The following is a 26,305-nucleotide window of genomic DNA, read 5'->3' as shown; positions in this document are numbered from 1 at the left end:
GGTCTTGCCCCCATGAGGCAGTTGTGGAGGGTGAACATCCCCTCCTTCCCACAGCTGTTTAGCTCTCCTCCTTCCCCAGGTCCTTTCCATGCTATCTAAGACTCCACTGATGCACCCTTCTCTGCTCCTCCCTCTTCATCCCTCTTCTGGTCCTGGGAGACACCGGGAGAGGGGAGCTTGTTGCAGCAGGAGGGGGGACACCCTGGCTCCTTCACTAGCCTGGCTCATCTCTGCCTCTTGGCCTCTCCTATCTCCTACTTCTGCCTCTGCTTCTGCTTCTGGACTTTTCTCTGCCACACACTGTCCCTGCCTGATCACCAATCCCTGGGCTCACATTCTTCATCCCTTGGAAATTCCCCAGGTCGTACCTCCCACCATTCCTTGATGTTCAGCCAGTGCATGCCATCATGCCTCAAAACCCTCAATGATCCCTGGCATATGGACTTGTGGCCATAACATATGTGCTTGACTCATGGTTCATTATGTTCCAATGAGAAACAGAGCTTGTACTAATGACGACTATGGTTACTACTTCATTGTGGGGGAGGACATCCGCGTTTGAAAGATATTTTGATTATTATTATTGCACCTCTTCCATTTTGGCCTTGCATCTTATAGATCAGATTCTACTGTAATTTGCCATGTTGATTTGGTAGTGTGGGCCAGCTACAGGCCTTCTTGAATGGCACAGGTCTTCTTAATCCTTGTAAATCTGGTTCTTGGGATGGGTTGTGGGTGGAAAGTGCCTCTGACTCCACGTTAGAGTACCATCAGTGGAGAAGGACAAGGACAGTGCTTCTTAGAAACTGACTTAGAGGAGAAATATTAGTACTGTAGTCACTCTCTGAAAGCAATGTATGATCTGAAATGCCTACATGCTGTGCTTACCCCAGTGGGTCTCTACATTTGGTTCTAGGTCATGGCATTCCCCCGGGTCCCAGTGAATTGTAGAGTTGGAAGGGACCCTGAGGGCCATCTAGTCCAACTCCCTCCAATGCTGGAATCTCAGCTAAAGACATCCATGACACATGGCCATCCAACTTCTGCTTAAATACCACCAAGGAGGAGAGTCCACAATGTCCCAAGGGAGACCATTCCACCTCCAAAAAGCTCTTACTGACAGTCAGTTTTTCCATATGTTTATTTCTGAATCTTCTTTTTTGTAACATGAAGCCATTGATTTGAGTCCTACCCTCCAGAGCAGGGCTGGATCAATACATATCACAGAAGCGATTCAGTTAAACACATTGTATTTTTTAAATTATTGTTCAGATTTACAATTAACATTCACATTAAAATAAAAGTCATAATCATAAACATATACGATTCTCTGAATCCTTGGACTTCGCTGAGCTGAGATTCCATGGATTCCACTCAACTGCATCATATAATGTTTTCCATTTTTTCCTAAAATTCAATTCTTACCATAGTTCTTGTTACATTACAAGTGTTGTTACAATGCTGCCAATGTTTTTAATTGTGTACAGTGTTCTCTGTGTACAGTTATTATCTGTCTAATAATAATAATAATAATAATAATAATAATAATAATTTGTTATTTATACCTTGCCCATCTGACTGGGCTTCCCCAGCCACTCTGGGCGGCTTCCAAAAGAATATTAAAATACTATAATACATCAAACATTAAAAGCTTCCCGAAACAGGGCTGCCTTCAGATGTCTTCTAAAAGCCTGGTAGTTATTGTTCTCTTTGACATCTGGTGGGAGGGTGTTCCACAGGGAAGGCACCACTACCGAGAAGGCCCTCTGCCTGGTTCCCTGTAACTTGGCTTCTCGCAGTGAGGGAACTGTCAGAAGGCCCTCGGTGCTGGACCTTAGTGTCCGGGTAGAACGATGGGGGTGGAGACGCTCCTTCAGATATACTGGACCAAGGCCATTTAGGGCCTTAAAGGTCAGCACCAACACTGTGAATTGTGCTCAGAAACGTACTGGGAGCCAATGTAGGTCTTTCAAGACCAGTGTTATATGGTCTCTGCAGCCGCCCCCAGTCACCAGTCTAGCTGCCGCGTTCTGGATTAGTTGTAGTTTCCGGGTCACCTTCAAAGGTAGCCCCACGTAGAGCGCATTGCAGTAATCCAAGCGGGAGATAACCAGAGCATGCACCACTCTGGCGAGGCAGTCCGCAGGCAAATAGGGTCTCAGCCTGCGTACCAGATGGAGCTGGTAAACAGCTGCCCTGGATACAGATTTGACCTGTGCCTCCATGGACAGCTGTGAGTCCAAAATGACTCCCAGGCTGTGCACCTGGTCCTTCAGGGGCATGGTTACCCCATTCAGGACCAGGGAATCCTCCACACCTGCCCGCCTCCTGTCCCCCAAAAACAGTACTTCTGTCTTGTCAGGATTCAACCTCAATCTGTTAGCCACCATCCAACCTCCAACCGCCTCCAGGCACTCACACAGGACCTTCACTGCCTTCACTGGTTCTGATTTGAAAGAGAGGTAGAGCTGGGTATCATCCGCATACTGATGAACACCCAGCCCAAATCCCTTGATGATCTCTCCCAGCGGCTTCATGTAGATGTTGAAAAGCATGGAGGAGAGGACAGAACCTTGAGGCACCCCACAAGTGAGGGCCCAGGGGTCTGAACACTCATCCCCCTCCACCACTTTCTGAACACGGCCCAGGAGGAAGGAGCGGAACCACTGTATGACAGTGCCCCCAGCTCCCAGCTCCTCAAGACGGTCCAGAAGGATGTTATGGTCGATGGTATCAAACGCCGCTGAGAGATCCAGCAGAACTAGGAAACAGCTCTCACCTTTGTCCCTAGCCCGCCGGAGATCATCAACCAGTGCGACCAAGGCAGTTTCAGTCCCATGATGAGGCCTGAATCACGACTGGAAGGGATCCAAATGGTCCGCTTCTTCCAGGCGTGCCTGGAGTTGTTCAGCAACCACTCGCTTACAAATTTTCCCCATTCCTTATTAAAGTTATTCTTCTTGGTTTCTAATCTTTCTGGTCATTTTGGCATAGTCCATGCCATTTTGGCATAGTCCATCATTTTTATCAACCATTCCTCTCTGGTAAGGACTTTATCTTTTTTCCTCCCCAGAACCAAAAGTATCGGCGCTGCTGTCGTAGCATACATAGTCGTTTCTGCTCCTTTGGTATTTCTGCACCTTCGATTCCTAGTAAAAACGCTTCTGGGTTTTTCCACAAAGGTTATTTTAAATATTTGTTTCAACTCATTATATATCATTTCCCAAAATGCTTTTGTTATCTTGCAGGTCATCATGTATCGTGGAGGGTGCCTTCTTTATCTTTACATATCCAACAAATATTTGTAGCAGTTCTATGTATTTTTGCTAATTTAGTAGGTGTTAGATACCACGATACATCATTCTCACAAAGTTTTCCATGTACAGCATGCTGTGAATTTTAAATCTTCCCTCCATAACTTTTCCCAAGATGAGAATGGTATATTATGCCCAATATCTCTTGTCTATTGTATCATCACTGATTTAATTTATTCATCTTTAGCATACCATTCTAGCAACAGTTTATACATTTTGGAAAGTAACTTCACATTCATTTTTATTACCACTTAAATGCATTGTAAACTTCATACAGGGAAGTTCCTTTGGCTGCCTCGGTCCCATGATGAGCGCGGAAGCCGGATTGGAATGGATCCAGAGCTGATGTTTCATCCAGAAACCCATCAAGCTGTTTAGCAACCGCTCTCTCAATCACCTTACCCAGGAACGGAAGATTCGAATCCGGGCGGTAATTGGATAGATCTAAAGGATCTAATGATGTTTTCTTTAAGAGCGGGGTCTCAGAGGGCACTTAGGTGTGATCTCATCAATGGCTGGCAGGAGCTGGATATTCCAGCCCTCAACAAGCTCAGTCAATAAGTCACCAGGGGGAGCAAGGTTCCGCAAGGCTTGGCGGAATCTATCAGGGTCCATCAGCCTCTGCGGGCGAGCCCAGATCAGCTCGCCACCTAAGCAGGGTGGGGGTGGAAAGTCAATTCTGGCTTTCAGAGCGTAGTGATCAGACCATGGCACCTTCATCGAAGGAGACATGATCACATCTATACCTACGCCAAAGATCAAATCTGGCGTGTGGCCTGCTTGATGTGTGGGCCCGAAACAAACTGGGAGAGCCCTAGTGTCGCCATGGAAGACACCAGGTCCAGAGCCTATGAGGAGGGAGTGGCATCAGCATGGATGTTGAAGTCCCCCAATACCAATAGGTTAGGGAACTGACAGGTTGGCTGCTGGTGCGCTAGGTGGCCGGTACACCAGCCAGACAGCCAAGCTCTCCTCGGAGCCCCACACTAAGCCAACACATTCAGTGCCAGGGATCGATGGCGATGGTAGAGCCCTGAAAGAACAATCTTCCCGGATTAATAATGCCACACACACCCCCGGCCCACAGTCCACGACTGGTGGAGGACGGAGAAACCCGGGGGCGCCATCTCTCGTAAGGTAACTGTTTCCCCTTCGTGCACCCAGGTCTCCAATACACAAGCCAGGTCGACCCCCTGCGAGGTAAAGAAGTCTCGCAGGGTGGCGGTCTTGTTGCCTATAGACCTGGGATTGCACAGCACCAGTGATGGAGGTGAGTAATCCTTGCTCACCCTACCCTCGTCCCTCGGGATGGGGCGCAGATTGGAAGGGGTACGAGCATATCCGTATCTCGATCCCCTTCCCCTATAACATCTGCCCCCACCGCCATACCTCCCTCGCCCCTCCACGGTAGCAATCCCAAGCCTCATACTAGCCTCCAATAGATGGCAATTGATGTTATTCTTTCCCAGCCTAGTTATTCTGTTTATAGTATCAACAACTTGATAATTCTAATTAGTCGAGTAGAACAAACCAGCTAAACATCAGCTACCTCTCTGATTGTATGAAACTATTATATTCTTTGTCAGCCTACTATTATAATATTAAAAAAACCAATTAATTAAATTAAAAAATAAACCCCAAAACATTCCACAGCTAAACAGAATTGCCATATAACATACATTAAGGGAAGAAAAAACACCTAAATAGCAGGAGAACAAAAATCAAACATCTAACAGTAAGCAAGCAAAACTTAAATATTACCATGGATCAATGAACTATAAAAAACTAAAACAAATGGCAAAGGAAGGGGGGAGGGGGGAAAGGAAAGGAAAGAAAAAAGGTTCTTGTAGCAGACGAAGTTCTTGTAGCATCACGCGCCAGCTCGAGTCTACTCGAATGATCTCTGAATGATCTCTGAATCTGCCAACCTGAACAACCAGGCGACCTCAGGATGGGCAAAGGAAGAAGGGGCAGGCTCAGTAAATGCCCTGTTTGATGTCAATGCCATGCCCGATGGTCTCAGGGGGCCCTCCTCTTGCTGTTGCGCTAGCACTTGTAGTGGCAGAGAAAGGGTTCCTCCTGGCATCAGCTGGTGTTCTCAGGGCCACAGGATGATACCTCTCCTCTGCTACAACCAACTGCCAGCCCTGTGGCTTAAGAGTCTCTGGCATCTTGAGGGTGGAACCCCCCTCTCTGGCTTCCCTAGGTGCCTTTCAATTGAGTCCTCTGCAGAGTAATATATCTTAACCCAGGCTCCATGCCGAGCACTCAACCAGTCTGTCTCAGTCCAGGAGCACCGCTGGCATGCAGGACAGCCGGACCCACAACTGGGAAGACAGAGCAGGCACACAGCACAGTTGGGCCCACAAGCCAAGAGGGCAGAGGCAAGCACAAGCGGAACACTCCTGCAACACAGTTTCACCTCCCTTAGTTCATTTAAAACGCCGAGTCAAAGCCTGAGTCAGAGTCAGTTTGGAAAAAGTTCAGAAGATTAATTAAATTGTTTAGAGTTATGAGTCCTTGAAATAGGCTGGACAGCGGCTGTTAAGCTGTTCAACTTCGTTAGATCTAATTTACAGTGCCAACTTCACAAGTTGTCTGATATAAAACCCCAGGTTGCCAAACTTTTGATAAGAAGAGGGTTAAAAGATTAAAAAGTTTAAAAAGTTAAAAGGAGTAGGAGCCCCCAACATCTAATTGATGTCTCTTCATCTGTTCATCTGTGGCTTCCTTCCACTCCTCCAACATCACAACACCGCCATTTGGCTGTTTCAGTCCTCTAGTCACCTTTTGTGAAGGACTTCTTCATTACACCATCTGTTGCCTCCAGCTCCACCATTTCATCCTTCTGTTCTGGCAATCCTTCATCCATATTGTTTTCCAAAGTCTCTTTGTCCTCTTTAATTCCACTTTCCATTTCATTCTTCTGTTTTCTTAGCTTTTGGGTGGTTGCTTCCGTACCCATCTCTGCTGTTTCTCCTTGTTAAAATGGTACACACACACACACACACACACACACACACACACACCAATTGCTCAGTGTTCCTCCATCCCTCCATTATTCCTAAAGCCACAGTTATCTCAGTTTTCCACCATCTCCATTTTACTCAAACTTCTGCCATTGAAGGAAAGGCTAGTGGAAGTCAGGGGAACGTCTGTTTCAAACTTCTCCTCCTTCCATTTCTTAACTGTGATAAAGGATGTGAAGCCTTCAGATATTGCATAGTGCCTCCACACAACCTATTTCACTCCTGATACCTTGCGTGGTCCGCGTTCCAGGTTCCGGGTTCAATGTAGTGATTTAGAGAGATATTTTATTAACAAGCACACATGTACAGTATCCATCAAAGAAACTTAACATTCTTCAACTGGAGAAGCTGATAGCCTTGCTCTTAGGAGTTTACTCATCTTAAAGATACAATAACATAGCATGGGGGGTGTTAGAAGGGGGCTGCAGAAGAGGGAGAGAGGAGGAGGTGTGGGAATGTGTATGTAAGGGAGATTTGAGAAATGGAAGGGGAGGGGGAGGAGAAAAGGGAGCAAGAGTAAGAATGGGGATGAAAAGGAAGTTGTCAAAAAGGAGGGTGTAAGGAGGCATTGGGAGAGGGATGAAGATGAAAGCAGGGGCATGAAAGGGCCTGAAGAAAAGGAGGAGATGGGCAGGGGCGCCGACTTATAAAAAATATTGGGGGGGCCCATACCGGGGTCCTGCCGCTGGTTCGCTCGGGTAGCTGGGAGAACGCAGTTCGAGGTGGCGGTGTTGGGGAGAGACCCTCGCTCAGGGCGCCACTAGACTTGGCGGCCGGCGGCCTATCTGGGGGGTTTTGGAGCGTATTTCGGCGGAGCAATTGGGGAGGAGGGGGCTTGTTGCCGGATTCTTCAGCTGGGCCGGAGATCCGCTGCTGGGGGTCCCTGGGCCGAGTTGTGAGCACGGCCTGCTGAAGGGAGATCCAGCCGATTGCGCGACGGGGACGGCCGGGGCTCTCCGGCTAGGGCGCGCGGCTGGCTGGCTGGCGAGGGAGCAGGTGGGGAGGAGGCGGGGGTCCTCACTCTCTTAGGAAACGCACCCGCGCGCCCGATTGCCACGAAGTCCGAAGGGTGCGTGTGTGGAATTAAAAAGCAAAAACGAGATACGGGCAGGGCAGGCAAAGAGTTTTCTGCAAGAGGATGGAGGGCAGGTTGAAGAGAAAATCACTCAGGATGAGACAGTCAAATCAGCCATGATAAAATGGGCTCAGGATATTGGGTATAACATCATGTTTGAGGACTGGGAAAGGTTATGGACCACCGGAATGAAATTCACGGCATGTAATGCCTTGAAGGAAAATATTATGAAAATGATTTATAGGTGGTACATGACCCCAGTCAAGCTTGCAAAAATATATCACCTGTCTGATAATAAATGTTGGAAATGTAAGGAGGCTGAAGGGACATTCTTTCACCTCTGGTGGACTTGTCCAAAAGTGAAGGCCTTCTGGGAAATGATCTATAATGAGTTAAAAAAGGTATTTAAGTATGCCTTTCCCAAGAAACCAGAGGCCTTCCTCTTGGGCATTGTTGGCCAGAAAGTGTTAAAGAAGGATAGAACTTTCTTTATGTATGCAACTACAGCAGCAAGAATACTTATCGCAAAATATTGGAAGACACAAGATTTGCCCACACTGGAAGAGTGGCAGACGCAATTGATGGACTACATGGAACTGGCTGAAATGACTGGCAGAATCCGAGATTTGGGAGAAGAAACAACGGAAGAGGACTGGAAAAAATTTAAGGACTATTTACAAAAACAATATAAGTTGTATGAATGTTAAAAATTTACACGATTCGGAAACTATAGCTTCAGCAATTAGATTTGGGAAACAGGAAACTATATTTTAAGTAAGAAAAGGTCAAAATCTAAGGTAATACTATGTTTAATTTAAGATATAAGTAACTGATGAAAAGTATGTTAAATTTAGAGGTATAGTATTTGAAAAGTACAAAATAAGGTACGAAACAAGGTAATAATTTGCTGATATCTTTATTATAAAGAATGCAGGGTAAGGGAGATGCGAGGAAGTCCAGTTAGTTATATTAAAAATGTGTTGAATGGTTGGTTTTCTTTTCTTCTTTTTCTTTTTTTCTTTTTCTTGTTCTTTTACTTTTTTCTTCAGTGTATGTTTCTAACTTTGTATTTGAAAACTTAATAAAATATTTATAAAAAAAGAAGAAGAGAAAATCCTTTCGCTTTTCTGGGGCGCAGGGAAGTCTCAGAGCCGGAGGTTGGGGAAGGGACCCCCTTTGCTCTGCCCTCTTCTCCTGTCTTAGATTCGCATGGGGGTCCCCGCCCGAGCTTGCCTGGCCACCGGGCCACACAAGGGCCGCGCTCTACGCGGCGCACTTTGCTAGCCGCGCAGCTGTCCTCCGCGGCTGTGGAGCGGCCCTGCGCCGGTGCCCAGCCCCTCTGGGCGCCCGCTGCGCTGCCAATGACAAGCGGGCGACGTTACGGGCGGGGAAGGCGTCGCTTTCTTTCCCGATCCTTCATCCTCCCAGTCTTCCAGCCCTTTTTTGGGTTGGAAGCTCGTCTCGTTCGCCCTTCTCCTTTCTTCACCCTGCGCGCAATTTTCCTCCCTCGTCTCCCTCCCCATTTCTCCTTCCTTCCTTCCTTCCTGACTGACGGACTCGGGCTCTGGCTCGGGCTCGGGATTTGGCTCTGGCTCTGGCTCGGGCTCGGGCTCAGGCTCGGGCTCGGGCAGCCACAGCGTCGGCGGTGTTGGCGATCGGCGGCGCGGGGAGATGGCCCTCCCGGGGGAGCCGGCGCTGCTCAATGGGGTTGCCAAGGAGACAGGCCGGCCGCCCCCCTCCCCCGGCCCGGCGCCCCCGCCACGCCGGTGCCCGTTATCGAGCTGGTGCGCGCCGGGCGCCCTATAAAAGCCACGGACGCGCCCACCGCCGCCCGAGATTATTGGGGGGGCTGAGCCCCCCCAAACGAATTTTTGAGGGGGCTCGGGCCCCCTCAGGCCCCATGGAGTCGGCGCCTATGGAGATGGGGTGAAGGGGAAAACAGATGCAAAGCAGAGCTGCAGAAGATAAGAGAGAAGTGGCTTCAGAAATGGAGCTGCGAAGGTGAAAAGAGACCTCATTAGCTGCATGGGATGAGATGGGAAGGGAAGGGGAAATGCTAGGGGGTTCATGTGTCAAGAGTGGCCAAGGGGTCACCGAGTACAGGAAGCAGGGGTGCAGCCCCTAATATTTTCCTATTTTCTTATGTGTTGCAACGGGGAACAGCACGGAGTTTATACGGATGGGGATGTGCTATAATCCCTATTATAGCCTCTTGATTGAGCTCTTTGACTCCTTCTGGCAGCTGAAAACTGAATGCCCTCAGCAGGCTGGTCAGGAAGATGAATATTTCGATCTTTGCCATCTGCATTCCCAAACATATGCGAGACCCTGAGGAGGAGACAAGAAGAAGGCAGTAAGTGAGCAATAATTTACTTTCCAGTGTTCATTGCTTTGTAGCTATAAGCCGTCTGCATAACACTTTGGCAAAATAGACATAGTTAGGATACGGAAAACATCAAGGCTGCTGTCAGTTTTCTAGCCTGGTCAGTGCTAACCTTTGATTCTCCTTGCTATACTTATGTTTTGTTCTGTAATTTGAAGTTCCCAATCTCATATCAAGGAAGATACATTCAGGAAGAGGATGGATTGAAGATGAAGGGTACTGTGGGAGGGGCAGGGCAGAGAGCATCTCCCAGGGCTAGAAGCCAGTGTAAGAGGGTCTAGCTCCCAGTGAGAACTGGGAGGGCTCACTTTTCTGTGTGCAGAATAAGGGTGAAGATTTAATTTTGATAGAGGACTCTGTAATTTCCTTTATTTCTTTTCTATTTTTTCTTTCCTAATCTTTTTTTCTATTTTCCCTTTTAGATTAGTAAGATTTTTTTGTGTCTTATGTATAAAGCTTTTTAATAAAACTTGATTTTAAAAAATGAAAGAAAACTTTGGTCAACTGCCCAAATCAGCAATGCAGAAAGGGGTTAAGACCATGGAGCAAACTCTCCTGCCAGGTTTACTTCACCTTGGTAGGAACTAGCATTGCTGCCTGAAGAGAAGTTGGGTGGCTTGCAGTGGTGATGTGTGACAGGGAACAGCACTATCCTGGTGCTGGCAGTGCTGCCTCTCTCAGGGACAGGGCAGAGGTGGCAAATGTAGGGAGGTGCAGATGGAGACCACATAAGTGTATGTGCATGTGTGGTTCCCAAGCCACCAACCTAGAGATCCCCTTAATGTGCCAGTGCCCTGCCCCATTCTGCTGACCAGCAGTGCCACTCCAGCTAGAAAGATGCTCCTTCTGCTCTGGCCCCACTCCATCCTGTCCTGCTGATGTCATTTCCTGGAAGCAGACCAGTAAGCACATCTACAGATCACAACATAGCTTGGTCTTCTGTGTTTACCGGCACCAAATGGGAGATATTCTTCTCTGTTCACGAATTGTCCATCCTTGTCCAAAAAATGATTTGGGTTGAACTTTGCAGGTGTCTCCCATCGTGTTGGATCAAGAAGAACAGAGCGCAGATCGGGAACAATAACAGTCCCCTGCAAATAAGAAACAAGTGACTTGGAATGCATTCACATCAATACTTTTTTTTTATTGTCCCACACTATCCCAAGACTAATCATTGCAGAGAATGATCTGAATTATTATTATTAATATTATTTTGGTGGGTGGCTTTGTATTCATCACTGTAAAAACTTTCTGTAGAGGCAGGAACACAAGGGGGCTTTCCCCCACCTCTTTTAAAATGAAAGCTCACAACCCAGGTGAGACCTCTGGCCACTACATGCTCCTCCCCTGCCACAATTGCCCCATGGAATGGCACTTGCTGATGGTGAAACATGTCTGCAGATGGAGCTCCTGCTCTTGCCCTTCAGATTTTTGACTAGACAGGAACTTCCTGTATGGCTGGCTGCATCTCTCAATATGAAACCTTCTGCTGCTCTTTGCTCTTGGGCTACAGGAGTGCAGCTATATCACACTGTTATACCTTGGGAATGAGAAAACCACGCAGCTTGAAATCCTTTGTACATTGCCTAGGGAACCCCCAAAAACTGACATATTTAAAGCGCTGTATTTCATGAATCACAGCATTAGTGTAGGGCAGTTTCTTCTTGTCTTGATAGCAGATTGAGTGAGCAGAACCTATGACATCTTCTATTTCCTTGTGCATTTTATCTGAAGAAAATGGTGGAAACAGAAGTTTTATTGTGAATACTGCATTTAATTTCAGATGGACATTTAATTCCCTTGAACATATTCCATAAATCTCTGTGAATGAGTCCCCGTTTCTTGCATTTTTAGGTCACCTGGTCCTCCAAAGAGCTCGTCTGTGTACATGGTTCTTCCCCACTCTAGATCCCAGGTGTGAAAAGGCTGAAAGTGAAGTTCATCGCAGTTGTTTCTGGTTACCAGAGCTGGCTGGATTTGCTGAAGGGCTTGGATCAAAGGTTGTCATCTATTCATTCTCCACCCCCAGCCCTCAATATTTCCTACTTAGTTTCAGTAATACTCATTTCCTCATCTGATCTTTGGCTAGCATCACTTATATAAAGGTAAAGGTAAAGGACCCCTAGAAGGTTAAGTCCAATCAAAGGAGACTATGGGGTGCTTCGCTCATCTCGCTTTCAGGCCTAGGGAGCTGGTGTTTATCCACAGACAGCATTCCGGGTCATGTGGCCAGCATGACTAAACCACTTCTGGCACAACTGGACACCATGATGAGTGCCAGAGCACACAGAAATACTGATTACCTTCCCACCGCAGCACTACCTGTTTACTTACACTGGCATGCTTTCGAACTACGTTGGCAGAAGCTGGGACAGAGCAACAGGAGCTCACCTGCCTTATGGATTCAAACTGCCAACCTTCTAATCAGCAATCCTTAGAGGCTCAGTGCTTTAGACCACAGTGCCACCCGCATCCCTCATGTAATGGAGCACGGAGAGGCAGGAATGAGGCTCAGTCACTTATCTCACAGCAGGGGCATTCTAGTACATTTGCTGCATAAAGAAACTGCTAGCAGATTTGCAAAACAAAACAGGTACAGGTTGTGGTATGGTATCAAACTGTAGGGGGGAATGTGTTGATTCCTGCATTGCAGGGGGTTGTATTAGAAGTCCCTTGGGGTCCCTTCCAACCCTACTATTGTAGGCTTCCTTATGAAACCTTTAAAGAACTATGCTCCACCCTAGTGGTCAAGAGAAGCCCTGGCTCTCCTCTCTCACCTTGGATATCTGGATGACTTGCCAGGAGGAGGAGTGCCCATTTCAGAGAACACGTACTTGTGTCCGACCCTCCTACAAAGAGGTCAAAAATGCACTGGGCCAAGTTTTCTTCCTCATAGGTGGACTCTGGGTCATTCCTGCTCTGGTGTTGAAAATGGGGAAAGTGACATGTCATTTACATGCATTACATTCTGTCCTTCAGCACTTTATCTTCCTTCCCCCACTTATTACCATACCACCCACACATGCTTCATGAGAGGTGGGGTATCCTCTTATAGTGCCTAAGGTGAAATGGGAAGCTGCTGCCACGCCCTCCCCCCTGCTTTTGCTGCCCTCACGCACTGGATCATCACCTTTTTGTGGTGAGTGAGCTTGCACATTCCTATGACACTTGTGAGTGAAGCCATGGGGAATCTCATACTCCCAGCAGGGTCACCCAAGGCGGTAAGGTCAAAGGGGAGGAGCTAGACAAAGAATGATCCAAGAAGTCATCAACGGCAGAACAGGCAGGTGATAACAAGCGGTATGTTACAATGGAATTTACTGGTCGCCATGACAACTCATGCCATCAGAACAGAGCCTTACTGCGAAGACTGTTCATTGGTCAGTGTGCACTGATCTACAGACATAAAACAAATTCATGTACAGGCGTCTTCCAAAAAACAAATCCCAAACCCAAATACCAAAAGTTCCATGGTGATCAGCATATGGTAACAGGAGCAGGATTGTGAAATGTGGAAGCCCTTAGTCATGAAACAGCACATGGGCGATGGTTACAGATTCAGTCATTCTGACTCAAGGAACAAGGCAGTTGAGCAGCTCGGCAGCTGTATCCATGACTGAGCAGCCCTTTTTAGGATCTACTCTGCTCACTCCAAAATGGGGGAGGGGCTAGAAAAGGTGCCCTAAACATAGTCTGCCTCTCTTTTTCCCTGACTGGATTACCACGCCGAGTGGGGTCACCACCCAGCGGTGGTAAAAGACAATTGAACTTTGGAACACGGAATATATGGACAGATATAACACAGATAATGAGCATCCTGAACACAGAACTGCCATCATTGCAAGAGAGATGTGACATTTTAACATCAATATTGCAGTGCTTCAAGAGACTCAAAGAGCAGGCAAGGGACAACTGAAGGAAGAAAAAGGAGGCTACACATTCTTCTGGAAAGGTCTATCGGAACAAGAAGGTCAAATACATGAGGTAGGCTTCGCTATCAAAAACAATATTGTAAAGCTCCTGTCAGAAGTCCCTACCAGACTTCTGGTAAACTCACCAAAAACCAACAGGCTACTATTACCAACACACTCGTTTGACAGAAAAATAAATCTAAAACTTCATGGAGGCATCCTCAGTTTAGTTTAAGAATATTTTGTTTTGGATTTTCTGTTTTCTCAGTCCACATTTGAATGTCAGATAAACATCAATCCAAAAAATGCTCCAAAGCAAGACCCCTTAACACACTTTAGTTTCCACGCCTTTACACTCACATTTCCTAGACATTTCTATATTTGCTTATGGATGGATGTCAGCCCACTTGAGCAACTAAATTGACTATGAAAAATATTTGGAGGGAACTCAATGTGATTTTCAACTGAGATTCAGAAAAAAAGATACAGTGGTACCTCGGTTTTCGAACAGCTTAGTTCCCGAACAACTTGGAACTTGAATGCTGCAAACCTGGAAGTCAATGTTTCAGTTTACGAACTTTGCTTCGGAATCTGAATGTGCTCCTGAGCTTCCATTTTCACTGTTGCGCTGCTAATTTGTGCCCCCCCCCCCATTGTAATCAAAGCCTTCCATTTCCGATTGAAGTGTCATGAGGTGATATTTGGAGCTTATATTTGGTGCTTTTGTTTTTGCTATTTTTTTGCCTTTTTTGTTTGTGTGGCTTTTTCATTTTTGTGACTGTAGCTTGTTCTTCATTTTATGATTGATTGATTGATTGATTGATTGTGTGACTAAGGAAATGGATAAAAACCCACCATCCAAACAATGACTATCATCAGCACAGGTAAGAAAGAATTTTAAATTTAATTGTTATCATCCACAATACTGTTTTATTTATTTTATAGTACAGTACAGTGATTACTGCTTTCATTTTATGGATCAATGGCCTCATTAGATAGAAAAAATCATGTTAAATTGCTGTTTTAGGGGTTGTTTATAAAAGTCTGGAATGGATTCGGTTTCCATTACTTTCTATGGGAAAGCATGCCTCAGTTTTGGAACACTTTGATTTTGGAACAGACTTCTGGAACGGATTAAGTTTGAGAACCAAGGTACCACTGTACTGGTTTCCAGGCAAGGGATTAGTATTCACATATAACAGGGAATATAATGATTCCTTGAATGAGCTGCCTACAGTTTTGAAGCAGATACTCATTTGCATCCACATTTGTACATGAAAATATCTATCCTTTCCTAGCTATTTTAGTAGATGCCCAAGGAAGGATGTCAACTCACTTTAGCAATTAAAATGGAATGGGGGGGGGCAGAGAGAGGTATTGGTGTCCTGGCAAGAGATTAGTATTCACTTATATTTATTTATTTATTTATTATTAAAGATTTCAACATAACAATTAATCAAAAACGTATCATCCTCATTCACCCCCCTATTTTCCCCTCCCCGAAAAGAAAACCAGCCCTCCCATCCCCACCCCCCAGACTTCCCTCAGCTCCTCTCTCTGTTCACTCATAACATGGAATATAATGATTCCTTGGATGAGCATCATTTGGTTTCAAGCAGATACTTACTTTCTCCATCTGAAGTAGATAGAAATCAATGAGATCTTGTGGCTCATACAGGGACTGATTCTCCTTATGCTTCTCTATCTCCTCCTTTGCAAATGAATGCACCATCTCCGAGCAGGAGAAAGCCTTCTTGTGGGGCCCTGGGAGATGTTTCATGAGCCATGGGAGCATTTCATAAAGCTAAAGGAAAGATAGCAGAAATGCTGCCATTACCATGAGGAAGCTTGCTCAAACCATTTGTGCTTTGGAATTGCACTTATAAAACATGATCTGCATTATTCTTCAGGGCTAGCATATTAGTTTGAGTCTCACTAAGAAGAAGGAAGGTGTCTATAGCTTCTCTGGAATCCCACAATGATTGGATTCTGTGAATTACCCCTAGATGAAAATGTGAAAGAAAAGTATGGCTCAAAATATTTTTCCAGCTCCCCGGCATAATTTCAAAACTGGGCACTATCTCAGGACCTCTCCTGGAACAAGTTAGTGCCCGTTTGTGGTACTTGGAGGTGGGTGGAGAATAGGGATGGGGGAAAATTCAAATATGGTAAGTTTCATGAGTACTTTTTTTCTTTTTACAGATTAGGAATGGATGTAGAAATATAATAATAAGAATAGTAATAAATTTTATTTATATCCCGCCCTCCCCAGCCGAAGCCGGGCTCAGGGCGGCTAACAACAATCAAATAATCGGTCAAACAGTCACACAATCTAAAAATATTTCATTATAAAAATTAATTAAATCAAATTGATGGCAACCAGTTAAGCAAAATTCTGTGCAGGTTGCCAGAGGAGGGAGTCAGGCTGCGCCCTGACCAAAAGCCTGGCGGAACAACTCTGTCTTGCAGGCCCTGTGGAAAGATGTCAGGTCCCGCAGGGCCCTAGTCTCTTGTGACAGAGCATTCCACCAGTTTGGAGCCGCAGCCGAGAAGGCCCTGCCTCTAGTTGAGGCCAGCCTAACCACTCTGAGGCCTGGGACCTTGAGGATGTTATTATTTGCAGACCGTAGGTTTCTCTGTGGGGCATACCAGGAGAGGCGGTCCCGTAGGTACGAGGGTCCTAGGCCGTATAGGGCTTTAAAGGTTAAAACCAGCACCTTGAACCTGATCCTGTACAGCTGGTATAGTACCGGATGAATGTGCTCTCGCAGCGAAGACCCCATAAGGAGTCTGGCCGCGGCATTCTGCACCCGCTGGAGTTTCTGGGTCAGTCTCAAGGGCAGCCCCACGTAGAGCGAGTTACAATAATCCAGTCTGGAGGTGACCGTCGCATGGATCACAGTGGCTAGGTCAGGACGAGAGAGATAAGGGGCCAACTGCTTAGCTTGGCGGAGGTGAAAAAATGCCGCCTTTGTTATAGCTGTAATCTGCGCCTCCATAGAGAGGGAGGTATCGAAGATTACACCCAAACTCTTAACGGACGGTGCTGGCACTAATTGCACCCCCGCAAGAGATGGGAGTTGCCCCCTCGATCCCATATCGTCCCGCCCCAGCCAGAGGACCTCTGTCTTCAAAGGATTTAACTTCAACCAGCTCGCACGTAACCATCCAGCCACAGCTTCCAGACATCTGGTCAGTGTGTCTGGGACCGAGTCAGGATGGCCATCCATCAACAGATAGAGTAGGGTGTCATCAGCATACTGATGGCAACCCAGCCCAAAACTCAGGACAAGCTGGGCGAGGGGGCGCATAAAGATGTTTAAAAGCATCGGGGAGAGAATTGCACCCTGAGGCACTCCACACACCAAGGGGTGGCGTGATGACAATTCCCCCCCAAGCGCCACCCTCTGTCCCCGACCAGAGAGAAATGAGCGCAGCCATTGAAGGACTGTGCCCTGGATCCCCACGTCGGCAAGGCGGTGGTCCAGGAGTTCGTGATCGACCATGTCAAAGGCTGCTGACAGATCTAGAAGAATCAGCAGCCCCGACCCGCCTCAATCCAGCTGCCTGCGGAGATCATCTGTTAGGGCAACCAGAGCCGTCTCGGTCCCATGACCAGCGTGGAAGCCAGACTGGAATGGATCCAGAGCAGATGTTTCATCCAGAAACCTACCAAGCTGTTCAGCAACCGCTCTCTCAATCACCTTACCCAGGAATGGAAGATTCGAGACCGGGCAGTAATTGGATAGATCTGAGGGATCTAATGATGTTTTCTTTAAGAGCGGACGCACCACCGCCTCCTTCAGTTCCCCTGGGAATATCCCGGTGCCAAGGGACAAATTGATGATATCCCCCAGGGGGCCCCGCACCTCGTCTGGACACGCTCTAATCAGCCAAGACGGGCACGGGTCAAGAGGACAGGTGGTGGGCTTTCCAGCTTGGAGGAATCTGTCCACATCGGCTGGAGATATCCGGTCAAAGTGGTCCAATACTGGACCCGAGGACAGTCGAGGGGCCTCCAGTTCCTTTATTGTATCCAAATATGGAGAACTGAACTTAAATTTGAGGAAAGAGTTTAGCAGAAGGGGGCTGCTTTCCTCAGCAATAGCGATAGTGCTTGAGTTGCTGGTCTCTCTTTCATTAAAAAAAAATTCCAGCCAAGTGGTGGCTGCAGGGGCCTCACCATGATTGCCACTGCTAGGTGGGTATAGAGTAGACACATTTAGCTTTCTATGATGGCAACAAAAGTATGTAATTCCCTTCTTGAGAAGATTATTTTGTTCACCTCTGTTCTGTTCAGTTTCTGTTAATTGATTCTCATGGGAACTTACAGATTCTGGCTTCACACAATTAACTCAAGGCAGTGTCAATTTACTCTTGGCAGAAAGCCAAGGTCTGCTTGACCTAGAAACTACTTACTCTGATTGGTTAACGACCAGAACTCAACCCTGTTATCTAGAAATGCTAGCACAGTTTGGTGTTAGGTGTGTTAGGAGTAGGAGTAGAAGTGCTGTGTATGGTTATGAGAGACAGAGAGAAAGAAAGGATTTATTTTGCTTTGTTTTGTATGCAGAAACTCTGCTGGTTTTATTTTTTCCTTTTAATAAATCCTGTAAATAGTTATTCTGAGTCTAGCTGACTAGTCATTTCCTCCTCAACTAGCTTCTTCGCTGTGCAGGAAAACTCTGCTACGTTTGGGCTAAAGCCATTAGAGCTATGCCTGACACTTCAAAGTTCCATGAGTTCCCTTTGGTAGGCTCTAGATGATCTGTTCTCAAGGTCATTTTTCCATTTTTGTCCCATCTTCCCTCTAAAGAGTCTCCTGTAGTGGACAAAGTCTTCTTTTGTTGTTTTTTATGGGGGGGTTTGGTGTGTTTTTTATCTCAATGATAATCATGAGCAATGGATCAGGCTGTGAGATAGTAAGTGGCCCTTATCTCAGATCAATTTAAACCTGATCTCACTTCTCCAACCCTCTATCAGAATATTGATTTGTGGTATTAAAGCCCTTGGGAGGTATTAAAGCCCTTTGGCAGGAATGGAAATGACTACTCACAGCATAACCAAAGCTACATACAAATTGTAGGATAAATTCTATGGCTTCTATCAGCTTCTGGAATCGTTCATCTTCAAGAGCAAACCGGTGCCCAAAAGCCACAGCACATATCACGTTGGAGACGGAAGTAGTGATGGGCATGGAGGGGTCAAGTGGCTGTCCTGCAAAATAAAGTTATACTAATGTTAGCTCAGCTGGTCCAGTTCATACTGAGAGTGGGAGTTCATGGTGGTCAAGAGAAATTGCTGGGATCCCCATTAGGAACCAAGAAAAGCATATCACATTCCTTTCTAAAATGGACAGAGGTAGGACACAAATATATCTTCATACGCCAGCTCAGCACCATCACTTAGCATCACATACCCTTTGAATGTGCAAAAGCCTCCACGAGCTGATGGGCCTCCTCTGCTACTTGGTGCTCCATGCCTTTCTTTTCCCGCCACAGCTTCTGCAGAGTGACTACAACAAAGCGTCTCTGTTGCCTCCAGGTGTGACCATTTGATAATGCAATACCTATGGAAAATCAGTGAGAAATAACAACAATCATACCTCGGGTTAAAGTCGCTTTGGGTTAAATCTTAAATCTTTTCAGGTTGCCTCCCACTGCGACCCGGAAGTAACGGAACAGGTTACTTCAGGGTTTTGCCGCTCACACATGTGCAAACGCTCAGAATGACGTCACATGCATCCGCACTTTACAGTATCAGTAAAAAGTGAGACTTCTTGACAGCTCTACCGTTTTGATTTTTGAAGAGAAAACTGGTATCTGATACAGTGTGATGTCGACAAGTTTAGATCTTTCCATGGAAGGCCGTCACGATCAAATTTCACTTCTATCTATCAAGCTTCTGGTGATGCTATTGGGAAAACAATGGAAGTGGTGGAAATGGAAGGAGCTTTTTTCTTTCTCTCTTGCTAAATTAGGATGGAAAATCATTGCCTACAGGAAATGGGATCACAAGATATAAAACTGGGTGTAAAATAATGAATATACAACAAGTAAATAACTATGGGTTATTTTTTAATATTGTACAGTGGTACCTCAGGTTACATACACTTCAGGTTACATACCTTTCAGGTTACAGACTCCGCTAACCCAAAAATAGTGTTTCAGGTTAAGAACTTTGCTTCAGGATGAGAACTCAAAATCTTTGCAGGCATAAATAGTATTGACAATGGAGTTGGATATAACCACCTTGAAAGTATTATGAGCACAAATCATTATGAATGTGCAATTAAAAAACGTTTTCTGGAGGAGCACTTAGCACCAGTAATAAACTGTGGAGTTAGTGATGGGAATTATTGGGCAGGCCAGCCCCACAGTAACTCACATTGTGTCTTTCAGAGTGAATGTCCCTGTTCTTTGGAACTGCATTCAGAATATGACTCTGCACTTTCCCCCCAAAAAGGAAGACATTTTCCCCCCAACAAGCTTTCCCAGTCGTGTACAAAGGTCACTTCAATAGGTGTATACCTTTTATTGTTTTAACCCATATTTAGTTGTTGTTGGTTTTTGTACTGTTTTAAAACCTTTTATGATAAATAATAATTTTTTATTTATACCCCACCCTTCCCAGTTCAGAAAACTGGGCTCAGGGCAGCTAACAGCAAATTTAAAACACTTAATTGATGCAACAAAAAACAGCATAAAATACCGTATAAAACGTGAATAACAATAAATTCAGAATTCAAAAATCAATTTAGGGGGGAAATCCAGCCAATAAACATTAGATGATCACCAGGACTAGCTGGCTAAATTAGTCCTATTTGGGCCAGAGAGGAGACCAGGGGAGAATTAGCTGTGGGATCCCAGAGTGGGTAGTCTTCATAAAAAGGGGAGGGGAGGAAGGGGAATAAAAGACCAGGCTAAATTCAAATTGAAAGCCAGGCAGAATAACTCTGTCTTACAGGCATTCTTAAGGAAATCAGCCCTGAGTGCTCACTGGAAGGACAGATCGTGAAGCTGAGGCTCCGATACTTTGGCCACCTTATGAGAAGAGAAGACTCCCTGGAAAAGACCCTGATGTTGGGAAAGATGGAGGGCACAAGGAGACGGGGACGACAGAGGATGAGATGGTTGGACAGTGTTCTTGAAGCTACCAGCATGAGTTTGACCAAACTGCGGGAGGCAGTGGAAGACAGGAGTGCCTGGCGTGCTCTGGTTCATGGGGTCACGAAGAGTTGGACACGACTAAATGACTAAACAACAACAACACAGGCCCTGCGGAAGGAAGTTAAATCCTGCAGGGCCCTGGTCTCATGGGACTGAGCATTCCACCAGGTTGGAGCCATTACTGAGAAGGCCCTGGTCCTGATAGAGGATAATCTGACTTACTTAGCACTTTCGGAGGTGGCGCCAATGGCAATGGCGGTCTCCTTCTGATCTGGAGGAGAAGCTCCGCGGAACCTGGGGTCTTACCGCTACGGCGCAGTGGGGACCCGTCCAAAAACCGCAGGCGGGAGAAGCCTGCGGCCGTGGGACTCGGCGGGTGCCAGAAGCGCCCCCCAAGTAGCGAAGGGACCCCGCGAGGGGCTCCGGAGCGGAACGGGGGTGGCGCGGTGCTGAGAGTCGATTGCTACTTCCGTGGAGTGAAGCCGCGCAGCTGTTGCCGGAGAGCGCTGACCTTTTTCCTTTGAAAATTTGGCTTCTAAATTATAACCCATGAGTAAGACTGTTTAAAAATCGGGAGATCAAAGGTTTGGCTTGCCTTTGATCGACGCAGCGAACTTGAATTTGGCACTGAAGCGGGAAGGCGCAAAAAGGAAGTCCGTCTTCTGGTTTTTGTAAATAGGATTAAAGCAAAGACTTTTGAAGCTAGAGCTGGAGAAGCAGAACAGAGGAGTCAAAATTTTAATGCCAGATACAAGAACTCCCTCTTGGAGTGAGGGGGAGAAGGAAACTTTGGACTTAAGGATTTTAAAAAGTGAGGAAAAAAGACCACTGCCTAATCCCTGATATTGGTCTGCCAGAGACAGTGAGAAAGTGTTGCACCGCTTATAAACATTTGTAACTGTTGGTGAATACTCTGCATGTGAACTGGAAAGGACTCCTTGCAATTGTTGCCTATTATTGAACTGTTGCCTTTTATTGAAAAAGTGAAAGTTATAAAGGGCAGGACTGCTTTTGGAAAAGTTGCCTTGAAAGTAACATTGTTGCCAAGGTGTTCCCCTAGAGGAGGCCTGGGATATAGCTGGGGATTTTCCATTACAGCTGGTTTAGAAACTTTCTCACTAGAAAGGAAGCTTGAACTGTGTGAGCGACCTTGAATTCTAAAGATAAAGTAATGGATCAGGAAAAACCCCAGCCTACAAGGATAAAAACTAGATTGCAGCAACGAAGACAATCAATAGTAGCACCTCCTGTCTTAGAAAAAGAAGATACTGGGCAGCCTGGAGCAAAAAGTACGGGTGCTGAAGAGACATTAAACGCATCATTAGACAAAATATTTGGAGCCTTGGAAAAACTGTCAGCTAAAATTGACTTAAATACTACAACTATCAGCTCCAATACTCAGGCCATTGACCGACTGCTTCAGGAATCTAAACTGACAAGGAAGATTGCCGATGAGGCTAAAGAAAAGGTGCTGGCGGTAGAAGGAAAATTACAGCCAATTAATAAGCAATAAGGTGCTGGAGGAGACTCTTGAGAGTCCCATGGACTGCAAGAAGATCCAACCTCTCCATTCTGAAGGAAATCAGCCCTGAGCGCTCACTGGAAGGACAGATCGTGAAGCTGAGGCTCCAATACTTTGGCCACCTCATGAGAAGAGAAGACTCCCTGGAAAAGACCCTGATGTTGGGAAAGATGGAGGGCACAAGGAGAAGGGGACGACAGAGAATGAGATGGTTGGATGGTGTTCTTGAAGCTACTAGCATGAGTTTGATCAAACTGCGGGAGGCAGTGGAGGACAGAAGTGCCTGGCGTGCTCTGGTCCATGGGGTCACGAAGAGTCGGACACGACTAAACGACTAAACAACAACAATAAGCAATTAGAAGACCATAAGGCACAGTTGTCCTTAATTGAATTGAAAGATAAACAGGCTAATTTAAGGATCAGGGCGGTACCGGAATTGGAAGAAGGAAAATTGAGTGACTTTCTTACACAGGAATTTGAAGAATTCTGGGGCCTTGATCCAGAGAAAGATTTCAAGATAAAGACAGCCTTCAGACTTGACAAAGAGAACAAAGGGGGAAGAAAGAACAAAGTAAGAGACTGTTTGATTACACTCAGATCCAAAGAAGAGAGAGATAAAATACTGGGCCTACATTACCAGAAATCATTGGAAATAGAGGATTCCAGGATAGAAATTTTTAAAGATATTTCAAAATATATATTGGACCTCAGAGCTAACTACGGAGACCTGGTGAATCTGTTAAGAAGAAACAGTGTCATCTTCAGGTGGGAATTTCTCCAGGGGTTATCGTTTACTTACAGAGGGAAAAAGGTGAAGATAAGATCAGAGGAGGACAAAAAGAGATTCCTGAAGGATCACGAGGAAGAATTACAAAAAGAGGCAGAGAGAAAAGAACCAAAATTAAAACCAGGAGTTTTGGACCTAGCAAAGCCGCCATTGGTACTGGACAAACCAGAAGTGAGACTACCCACAGACCAAGAACAAGCATTGGGAGCAGTTGGAGGAGAAGCAGAATAACCACACAATGTCTCTGCAGGTATTAAGTTGGAACATTCGAGGCCTGAATTCCCCTGACAAGAGGGGAAAAAAATTCCACTTATTGAAAAAGGAAAAATTGGACTTCATATGTTTGCAAGAAACCCATGTGATTAGAACACACAGGAAAGTACTAATTAACAAAAGATTAGGACAAAAATTTATTTCATCAGACAAAGTTAAAAAGAGAGGAGTGGTGATCTATGCAAAAGAAAGTTTATCACCTAAATTCGTCTTCAAAGATGACCAAGGAAGATTTGTGGCTATTGAAATACAATTCCAAGGTGAAAAATTTTTGATAGTAGGGATATATGCACCAAATGAGGGGAAATCAGAATTTTACAAGAAACTGCATGAGACATTGTTGGATTTTATGGACTTTAACATCATTATGTTTGGAGACATGAATGGAGTGGTATCGACAAATATGGATAAGTCAGAAAGACAAGTGGTGACAAAAGACGGAAGACTACCAAAAACCTTTTTTGAAATGACAGACAATATGGATTTAATTGACATTTGGAGAACTAAGAACCCCCTAGGCAGAGAGGGGACATTCTTTTCTGAAGCCCAAAAGACTTGGACAAGGATTGACCAAATCTGGATAACCAGAGGAATGGCTCCTAGGATCCGAAAAGTGGAAATCTGCCCAAAAACCTGCTCCGACCATAACCCTGTGAAAATGGAAATGAAACCAACATTGACTGGTTCCTTTAGATGGAGGATGAACGACGCCTTGCTTAGAGATCCAGAAATTATCAAGAAGTCCCAAAAAATTATAAAAGACTATTTTGAGATAAATTTGAAGACTACAGTGGAAAAAAGAACAATCTGGGACGCAAGCAAAGCTCTAATGAGAGGGTTTTTGATCCAGCAAAATGCAATAAAAAGGAGAACTCAAAATGAGAAAAAAGAGAAGATTTTGGAGAAAATAAGAGAAGGAGAGAAAAAACTTAGAGCTAAACCAAAATCACAAGAGATATTGAGAGAAATTAAGTTATATCAAGTACAATACATGAAAATGATAAATCAGGACATTGAATGGAAAGTTAAACAGATGAGACAAAAGACCTTCGAATCAGCCAATAAATGTGGGAAGCTGTTAGCATGGCAGCTGAAGAAGAGACAAAAGCTAAGCACGGTTACCAATCTTGAAGTGGACGGAAAGAATATACAGAATCCACAGGAGATTAGAAGCTGCTTCCAGAGATATTTTAAACAATTCTATACACAAGGGCCGCAGACTGAGTCAAAAATTGATCAATTTTTGAAAACTAATGGATTACAAAAAATTTCTCAAGAAAATAAGGTATCATTGAACTACAAAATAACTGAACAAGAGGTGGAAGGCGCGATTCAGAATATGCAACTGGGCAAATCTCCAGGGCCTGATGGACTAACCTCCAAGTACTACAGAACTTTGAAAGACTATTTAATTCAACCACTAAAGGAGGTTTGCAATGAAATTATGGAGGGGAAAAAGGCACTGGAGACGTGGAAAAAAGCGTATATCACACTTATACCGAAAACTGAGTCTGAAAAGACACAACTTAAGAACTATCGCCCCACATCCCTACTTAATGTGGATTACAAAATCTTTGCAGACATTTTGGCTAGAAGACTGAAAAAAGTTTTGGCAGAGGTGATACATAAAGACCAGGCTGGCTTTCTCCCTGGAAGACATCTATCGGACAATACGAGGAATATAATTAACATTTTAGAAAAGCTGCAGGTGAACATTAACACAAAAGCAGTCTTGATTTTTATAGATGCAGAGAAAGCCTTTGACAATATTTCCTGGAGTTTTATGAAGAAAAATCTTCAGGGGATGGGGGTTGGACAAAACTTTGAAAATGGTATAGGTGTGATATGTTCTGAACAAAAAGCTAAATTGATTGTAAACAATATGGTTACAGAAGAGTTTAAAATAGAGAAAGGAACACGACAAGGTTGCCCAATCTCCCCATTACTTTTTATTTCGGTCCTGGAGGTTTTGCTAAAGATGATCAGAAGGGACCATTTGATTCAGGGTATTCAGGTCGGAGTTAAACAATATAAACGTAAAGCTTTTGCAGATGATCTTGTTATGACATTACAGGAGCCGATATTAAGCACTAAGAAGGCCCTAGAAGTAATCCAGGATTTTGGTCAGGTGGCAGGCTTTAAATTGAATAAATTGAAAACTAAGGTTTTGGAGAAAAAATTGACGCCAATAGAGAAAGAGAGATTTCAGAAAGAGACAGACTTAACACTAGTAAAGAAGGTAAAATACTTGGGGGTGAATATGACATCCAAGAATGTGAACTTATTTAAAGACAACTATGAGAAATGCTGGTCAGAGGTGAAAAAAGATCTAGAAATCTGGACGAATCTGAAGCTTTCCTTGCTGGGTCAAATTGCTGTCATTAAGATGAATGTATTGCCGAGAATGTTATTTTTGTTCCAATCACTGCAAATTATTGATAAGATGGATTGCTTCAAGAAGTGGCAAAGAGATATATCTAGATTTGTCTGGCAGGGCAAAAAGCCCAGAATAAAATTTAAGATTCTTACTGATGTTAAAGACAGAGGGGGGTTTGCCCTGCCGGACTTAAAACTTTATAATGAGTCAGCAGCTTTTTGCTGGCTGAAGGAATGGCTACTTCTTGAGAATACAGATGTTTTGGACCTTGAAGGATTTGATAATATATTTGGGTGGCATGCATATTTATGGTATGGCAAGGTAAAAGCACATAAGGCATTTAAAAACCATATTGTCAGGAAAGCATTGTTTAATGTCTGGACAAGGTATAAAGACTTCTTGGAGAGTAAAACCCCAAGGTGGCTATCACCTATGGAGGCGAAAGCTTTGAAAAAAATCAATATG

At 45.0% G+C, this 26,305-nt stretch overlaps 1 protein-coding gene across 2 annotated transcripts in view; it reads right to left on the bottom strand.

Annotated features, from left to right (window-relative positions):
* Nucleotides 1-26,305, bottom strand: part of LOC310707292 (cytochrome P450 2J5-like) — an 85,443-nt gene that overhangs the window by 54,030 nt on the left and 5,108 nt on the right. Inside the window, exons 3-9 of one of the 2 annotated variants that reach the window (XM_083504307.1) lie at nucleotides 19,132-19,281; nucleotides 18,769-18,929; nucleotides 15,340-15,516; nucleotides 12,579-12,720; nucleotides 11,342-11,529; nucleotides 10,751-10,892; nucleotides 9,470-9,746 (exon numbers count right to left, since the gene is read on the bottom strand). In XM_083504307.1, coding sequence (XP_083360433.1) covers nucleotides 9,559-9,746; nucleotides 10,751-10,892; nucleotides 11,342-11,529; nucleotides 12,579-12,720; nucleotides 15,340-15,516; nucleotides 18,769-18,929; nucleotides 19,132-19,281 — 1,148 coding nt within the window. In that variant the 3' untranslated portion in view covers nucleotides 9,470-9,558. The remainder of the gene's footprint in view (nucleotides 1-9,469; nucleotides 9,747-10,750; nucleotides 10,893-11,341; nucleotides 11,530-12,578; nucleotides 12,721-15,339; nucleotides 15,517-18,768; nucleotides 18,930-19,131; nucleotides 19,282-26,305) is intronic. The other variant, XM_083504306.1, reaches the window with a different exon arrangement.

The sequence above is a fragment of the Podarcis liolepis genome (genome assembly GCF_965112155.1).
Source record: "Podarcis liolepis genome assembly, chromosome: 5".
NCBI lineage: Eukaryota > Metazoa > Chordata > Lepidosauria > Squamata > Lacertidae > Podarcis > Podarcis liolepis.
Note: the sequence above shows the minus strand (reverse complement) of the source record. Positions and strands in the feature narration are given on the sequence as shown.